We start from the raw sequence: 8,108 nt of genomic DNA, 5'->3' as shown, positions 1-8,108 counted from the left end.
AGAGCCTCTTCCACCCTTCCTATTCTCACACACTCTGCCCGCACAAACGGATGTGTACTGCTTTTGTTCAGTGAAAAGGCCCCAATTGAGTTGTGTGTGTATGTGCGAGTGGGGGGTACGGTTACGCTACATACGACATGTTGGTGGTATTAAGGCTTCGATTTAAAGGAGCAAACCATATGACTCAAAGCAGCCCTCTCTTCCTATTGACATGAATGAGGGTGTTGCTCTGTGTTTCTGTATGTCCGTACTGAGCTGTCCGCTCGTCACATTAAATTCATATGAGAGTGGTCCTCCACTATCTACTACAAAACATCTTAGTGTGTGAGTAAAAAATAGAAAACACCCCAAACAAAACTCCTTTTGATGGTTTTGATTAGTTTCTAATTAATTAGGGAGCAAATATGTGGAAACATTTTACATGAATATCAAGTTTAATTTGTGCTGGCTGATAACTTAGTATTATTGCGTTGTTTTTCCAGGAGAATCAGGACGTAGTGATGTTTAGGGATGTGTGCAATTAGTCGACTAGTCAATCGAACATCACTCTCACTAGTCAGCACGAGAAATGCTAGTTATATTATTATAATTTTATGTGATTGAGTTCACTCACTGAAAATGCTGTTGTGATAATCAGGTGCGTTTCCTATAGATTTATATTAATTACAATATATGTTTTTGGTAACTTTTATTTAGTGAGTTGTTTTGTTAGATAATGTGCAATGTTCATGATGAGGGCCGCAAAGCGTCACACATTTTAGCTGCATTTAAAATACAATTTGGCTTTTGAAAAATACATTTCAAATGGTTCTAATAACATAGGCCAGTTTTTTTTCAGACAGTATTTAACTTTTTAAATTAAATTGTGCTAAATTTTGGCTGTTTTCTAAGTGTTTTCTTACTTTTAGACAAGTACATCTTTAAACTTCTGTTTAAACGTCAAGGAAATTAGTCATTAGGAACATCCCTAGTGATGGTTATGTTATCTCAAACAAAAAAAACCCCAACAGAGCTGCAGTGATTATTTGATTAATCGATTAGACCAGCGGTTCTCAACCAGGGGTCTCATTTATAAAACAATATGTAACGTCCATACTAAAAATAAATGTACAGACAAAAGCCAAAAATAGCGTGCCAAAGAATATTTTCGACAATTTTTACAATCAGGCTTCCACCTCACCGTCTGCATCGCCAATTTCAGTTTCCAAAATGTTCGTAAGCATGGTCAAAGTTTCTCCCATCAATCTGTTTTTATAGATCACAACTTTTGTGTGGAAAGTGGCGTACGCCTCTTTCAAGCCTCGTTTTATACGTATGCAATGTTTACAAATGAAAACCCAGGGTCTTCGAGGAAGTTCTATGTATCTCAAGAAAAATGAGGTTTCATATCATTCCCAATTCACTATAGAAGTGAACCCAATGTGAGTCAGAAGAGAGACTATTCCGATCATAGGTTTCATTTCCTCCATGGTTATCTCCTTAACTCTAGAATTCTGGTCTTAATCATATCTAACAACCAAAATATTTTCAGATGGAGATCCCTAAAATGAAATCTTATCACATGGGAGTCTGTGACTTAATGTGTATCCATCTGGGGGTCCTTGACATGAAAAAGGTTGAAATCCACTGGATTAATTGGCAACAACTTTGACAATTGTTTTGTGTCTATTTTTATAAGGAAAAAATGACAATATTTTATGGTCTGAGCTTCTCAAATGTGAAAGCTGCTGTTTTGCTTTGCTTTCGTTCCTCTGTAACTTTTAACTTAGTATCTCTGGGTCGGACAAAATTAGACATTTGATAAAATCATCTTGGTCTTTGTGTAACAGACGGCCATTTATCACAATTTTCTAACATTTTTATAAACCAACAAACTCATCAATTAATCAAGAAAGTAGTTGACAGATTAAACACTAATGAAAATGATCATTAGTTGCAGCCCAAAATCAAAAATCAGGTACAAAAACTAAGTTTGTTGCACACATATGGTCTCATGTAATACATTACAGTGAAACACATGCATTTTTATTAGTTTGTTAATTGTGACATGTATCAATATCAGAAAATATACTTATTTCAATTATTATGTTGTCCAACCTGAAGTTGACACTTCACTTGTGCAATCACACCATGAGTTATTTGTATTTTTACTCTGTTGCTGTTGATATTGTTGCTCCTTGTTGATGCACTGACCTCCTACACAATCACCCATGTGATATAATCCACCTAGCAACAGAGGATTTATATTATTATTTTCATGATTTCCTGTTTTTGCTTGTTTTCTGGAATTTTTATCGAAGTAACTTGTGAATTAAACACTGTTCAGCTGCCAAATGTCAAATCTTAAATTTTGGAGCTTTGATCAGCATATGAACGCACCATAAGTGACCCTACAGACTTTTACTTAGAGTTTATACTTTCAGCTGTGTTACCACCCAAAAGTGATCTTTTTATTTTAGAGATTACGTTTGTGACATTTTGCCTTCGTTAGAGTACAGTAGAGATGCAGACAGGAGATGAAGAGGCACAGCGAGAGGGGTCTGACACATAACAAATGTCTGCGGCTGCATTTGAAGGAGGGACGTCACCTGAATGCCTCAACAGAAAGAAAACTTCGGGAAAAATAAAGCAAGATACAACGACTGTGCTGGATTACCTCAACCTCAAGGGCATTTCAGGTGTCTGATCTGAAAACCAGTCGTTGCCTGAAGGGTAACAACACACATTCAACCATCTAAAATATTTGTGTTTGATTTGAAAACCTTTCAGCAAAATTAAAAAGAATAACGGCCCTGATCTGTAGCACTAAAACATGCAAAAGCAAAGGTTTTGTCTTTTAAGAAACAAAAGGAAAAGGGTTAAAACTCCTCATGGACTACTGCTATTTTTCCTAATGTGTTATTATTTATGCTTGATCAAAAGTTGTATCTAGATTTGGGAGCAGTTTTCCAAAGTGCCTATTTTAATATTTGAAATTAAACAGGAAATATTTAGTTAAAATAATCAAATATTACCACACACAGCAGCGGAGTGCAAAATACTGTTTTTGTGTTTATTACGTACACATAAAAAAACATAACGGCGAAAGTATCAACATAAATGAGAAACTTCATTGTTTTAGTTCATGAACACAAAGTAAAATGTCAAAATATTAACTTTTTTCAAACCTTTCACCTGTTTCTTTCTGCCCATTCACAGCTCTGATGTCTTTTGCAATCAGTCCATTGCAGACTTTGTAATTTATATCTCTAACTCTTTCACTCACATAGACTGTCCCTGTCCCTGTCCTGTGTCCTGGTCACTCGTTGTAGCGTGACAGTTTGAGTCGGGGGATGATGTTCATGGACTGCAGCTCCTGGAACAGCAGCTTGCAGGCGTACGGGATGCGCAGGGAGGACACGTGGCAGGAAGACTTACAGTAGTGACACCTAGAAGACAGAAACTGAGAATCAGACTGGTGTCATCATGTAATCATTTCAGAAATATACAGACTAACATCTCGACTGTTACTGAACAGGTCCTGTGTTTTGACTCTGTCATCCAGTTTCTGGTCTGCATTATAATATGTGTGAAAACATGATGTTTTATGTTAAACTACTCTAGCCTTTTTAGCAGTGTCTTTCTCTGGGCTCCTAAAGTCTGAGTAAAATAAAACCAGAGGTTTCTGTCTGAACACATTATATATGTGAAAAAATACCTGTTCAAAACATGAGAGAAAACTGGGAATTGTATAGTACTGAAGTGTGGAGTTAGGCCGTTAAACTGTTGGGCGGGCCTGTATCATAGCTCATTGATGCACTGGAGCATCCTTATCATAACCTCTCCCCCACTCTATAAAAACTAATGTTAGAGCACATAGCATCAGTGCTGTTTCGTTCACTGCGGTGAATTTGCTACATTCCACGAGTTCTATGAGCTCTTTTAGTCAAATAAATACATGAATAAACATCTCTGTTAAATGCCTAAATCATATAAGTATTACCAAAATAGCTGTCAGTAATGCACCTTTCAGTCTACCAGCCTGGACTGGCAACCCGGCCCACCGGTAGTTACTGCTCACTGCTGCGGGTTTGGGATTTTTGCTAACATTAGCTGCCGAACGAGGGAGGCTGTTATTGTACAGCGGCTCGTTCTTTGGATTTAAGTGTTTATGTTAAGATACTGCTGGGTTAGCTGCTAACACGAGTCTGTGGCTTCACAGTGGCTCCCTTCTGCAGACACAACCCCAGCGTTTTAATCATTTAAGTTGAGCTGAGTGAGTAGTGACGAATTTTCTTGTGGTGTGACAAACTCATAACACTGAAATGGTAAGTTTGTCAGTTTTTTAGCTTCACTGAGAGGTGAACAAGGACCAGAGTTTCAACCCAAACATGCAAACCTAGTAGCCAATGAGAGCCCAGTTACAATGGGGTAATGTATAAATCATAAACTATAAAGATACAAATGTTAACTAACGTAATACTATACAGGATTTTCCTAAACAAACAGGGTATGGACTCAAAAACAAATAATCCCTCTCAATCATCACTTATGACCCACTAGAACTGTGTGGTGGTGTATTTATCTGCAGAGACTCTGCCTTTTGCCTGTGTTTTCATAATTTCTTCTTACAGTATTTTGCTGTGTTCAGGAAGTTTGTGCAGGTCAGGTTGGGATTTGTGAAAGGTAGCAACCAGATGCATCCGAGGATAAGCTACAAAAATGCGGACAAAGCGCAAAAATCACATATATCGAGGTGAAACACCAATCTGAGGGTTGGCTTTCCCCTTTACTGGTGATACTGTTTACAGTTAACAACAATTTCTACATAGCTTACCTTCAATGCACACTGGATCATGTGAGTAAATGACATACGCTCTGACATCTATTGTTCCAGGTGTCATACTATGCCTCTTCAAATCTTCACAGTGCATGAACTAAAAATACTGTTGCATGTTATCGACACCAATAAGGTGTTCAACTTACCACCCAGAATATCCCAACAGGCCGCACTGCCCGCACACGTCCACCTCAAAGGCGTCACTGGAGATCATGAGGCGCTCCAGCAGCAACATGCTCGCTCCGTAGCCGATCAGACAGTCACGTTCCATCTCGCCCAGACGCAGACCTCCATCTCTGGAGCGGCCCTCCGTAGGCTGTCTGATAACGGGACAGGCACATAATATTATCACTAGAGTAATAGGGATCTTGATATAAACCAGCAACACTGTTGTATTTTTGTTATTTCTATGTGATTACAACAGGAGCGCTGATTTTACCTGGTGAGAACAGCTCTGGGGCCTCGGGCTCTGGCGTGCATCTTGTCGAGGACCATGTGCTTCAGTTTCTGATAATACACCGGTCCAAAGTAGATATAAGCCTCCAGAGGTTCCCTGAGAACAACACACAGATATCAAGCTAATGCAGTCATAAAGATGGAGTCAACACTACATTACAGAATATCTTTAACAGGATACAATTCAATAACATAGATATCAGTATTTTATCTTACTTTTTTTAAAGTAGAAAAAATGTAAATAACATTTGATGATTGTAAAATAAATATCTGTGGGTTTTTTGAGTCTTGGTCAAACAGTTTGAATCACTTTGTTGTGGTTGGCTTTTGTTATGACTTTTAATTTTAAGACTATATCTATTAATCAAAGTTGGATTATTGTCTTGTGGTGATGCAGGAGGGAGCAGGGGCTGCTTTAAAAACACTTGATGCTGAAAACATCATGAGGATGATGCATTCAGGTGTCTCTGAGAAGCTCAGACATCCTACAATTGACAGTTGGTTGCTATATTTTACTAGCTATGTTGTTGGAAAATCAAAACCAAAATCTATCTATATTTATTTAATCTATTTATTATATCACAAAGGCGACTGAGAGCGATTCCTTTGTTTTGGAGGTTATACTTTTAGTGATGTATCGGCTTTTCTATTGTGGTGCTCTGCAGAGATCTGACACCTGCTCGCCCACCGTCATCCCAGGGTGTCTGAAGTTCTGTGCACCAAGGCGGCAGTTATGGTGGCATGGCACCGAGGTATGTAGTGATCACCGGTAGAAAGTAACCTTATTTTCAGGTTTACAGCGACACTGTTATGGATTTTCATATTTTATTTATATTTTGCTTCCAGTAAATTCACTATGAATAAGGACCAGTCTTATTTAGATGCAAAGATTTGTATTTTAGCAGGAATGTGGCACAACATGGAAGCAAAAGCTTTGTTAAATCAATCAATAATGATGATCTCTATATTGATAAAAATAATTGGCAATATCATTTTGGCCATAATTGTGCAGCTCTAAGACCCACTTTATTTCCCTGTAACCCACTCAAATGACCACCTGTGGGTCACTGGACTCACTGTCAACATCAGTGTGTTGGATATGACAATTTTCTATCACAGAAAGAGTAAGACAACCAGTAATGTGACCTGTGTATGAGTTTGGTTTAGTGGGGTGTAACATGAGCTCTTTATTACCCAGTTATTCCTGAGGTCACGTAGTCTTTGCCCTGGTAGTTGTATCCATAGCGGATGAGATCCTCACACACATCCTTCACCTTGCTGCCTCCGAAGGCCGTACCGTAGTGAAACCGTCCATCCAGGACTCCCGCCTTCCCAGCCAGCAGCTCAATCAACTTTCCCACCTGACAGAATCAGACACACTCTCTGAAGTCCAGAAATGTAACAATGGCTTTAAATCTCTTGTGTTTACACTTTCTCCTGGCACCAAATGTTGATATTGTGGGTGAGATTAGATTACACATGTACCCGTTGGGGTGGGGCCGGCAGTCTAAGGATGACTGATTTCAACAATTCCACTGAGGTCACGCCCAGGGGACCCCTGACCCCGTCACATAAAAGGAAACACCTACTCTCATTTCACTCTCAGGCCACAGAAACATCCTCCCGAGCCAAACATTTCTGAGTGTTTGCCATGACAACCGCAGCGTGCAAACACACGGGCACTGACAACTCTAGCAGTAAAGATCATTCAAGTTTTTACAGTGTGAGGGACAAAAAGCCGGCGGAACCGGGGCCAAGTTTCGTGTCATTCACATTCAGCACCATCCTACAGTTCAGATGTACTGTGCATGTTTGATAAAACTTCCACACACTGCTACAGGCGGTGGCTTCGCTGGCAGCCGTCTCCGCAGCAACAAATATCTGTTTGTGAACAGTAAGATTGCTGCTTAGCGGCATCAATGGACGTGTGCTCTGGAAGCCAATGATAACCCAGAGAGGAGAGGAGCAGGGATAATGAGGGTTTTGTCTCGGAAGAGCTGACAAAAAAACTTAAGAAGAGCGACGGTCAACACAGACACGAAGGTGATTCAGACTGAACTCACAAATAACAAACAAATAGGTTGACAGGTTTTGGACGAGGTGTCAAATCGCCAAATTTTCACCACAATAAAGGTGACTGATCTGACAAATGTAACACAGAATATTAGTGATTAAATGATTATTTAATTAATTAATTAATTGACCTTAAATTAATCTGCAACTATTTTTATAACTAAACAATCATTATAGTCTGTCCTTAAACAGAAATGCAGAACATGAACTGGTTCTAGAGGCTCAAATTTGATCATTTGTTGCTTCAATTTCTCATAAATGATGGTAAACTAAATACCTCTGTATTATGGACTGTTGGACAGACAAAACAAGACATTGGGAGACATCTCCATGGGCTGGGGTAAAGAGTAACAGGCAAGCTTCACAATTTCCGGACAATTTGTAGACCAAACCACTGATTGGTCAATCAAGAAAATAACCATCTGATTAACTGGCATGGAAAAAGCTTGTTGCAGCCCTATTTTAAATGCTTCGCTTTTGTTGAAATTGTTATCGGCACAGTTTTCTGACATCTTAAATTCAAAACAGTGAAATGACATTTTGAGAAAGTATTCTACAGATTAATCTGTGTTGAAAATGACTCTTAGTTTCAGTCCAACAAAATATGTTCGTGCACAGCTGTGCAGAGTCGTACCGTCATTCTGGAGGGATATCCGTGAGGGTTCATGATAATATCTGGACAGATGCCGGTGTCACAGAATGGCATGTCCTCCTGTGGAACGATGAGGCCGCAAACACCTGATACACACACACAAGCAAA

The 8,108-nt window shown here is 39.2% G+C and overlaps 1 protein-coding gene across 1 annotated transcript in view; it reads right to left on the bottom strand.

Moving 5' to 3' along the window:
* Positions 1 to 3,031: 3,031 nt before the first annotated feature.
* polr3b (polymerase (RNA) III (DNA directed) polypeptide B) overlaps positions 3,032 to 8,108 on the bottom strand; it is a 31,720-nt gene continuing 26,643 nt past the window's right edge. Inside the window, exons 24-28 of the mRNA XM_049574060.1 lie at positions 7,983 to 8,086; positions 6,470 to 6,636; positions 5,259 to 5,372; positions 4,966 to 5,139; positions 3,032 to 3,428 (exon numbers count right to left, since the gene is read on the bottom strand). Coding sequence (XP_049430017.1) covers positions 3,299 to 3,428; positions 4,966 to 5,139; positions 5,259 to 5,372; positions 6,470 to 6,636; positions 7,983 to 8,086 — 689 coding nt within the window. The 3' untranslated portion in view covers positions 3,032 to 3,298. The remainder of the gene's footprint in view (positions 3,429 to 4,965; positions 5,140 to 5,258; positions 5,373 to 6,469; positions 6,637 to 7,982; positions 8,087 to 8,108) is intronic.

Source organism: Epinephelus fuscoguttatus, linkage group LG4 (assembly GCF_011397635.1).
Source record: "Epinephelus fuscoguttatus linkage group LG4, E.fuscoguttatus.final_Chr_v1".
Classification (NCBI taxonomy): domain Eukaryota; kingdom Metazoa; phylum Chordata; class Actinopteri; order Perciformes; family Serranidae; genus Epinephelus; species Epinephelus fuscoguttatus.
This window is presented reverse-complemented; position numbering and strand designations above follow the sequence as displayed.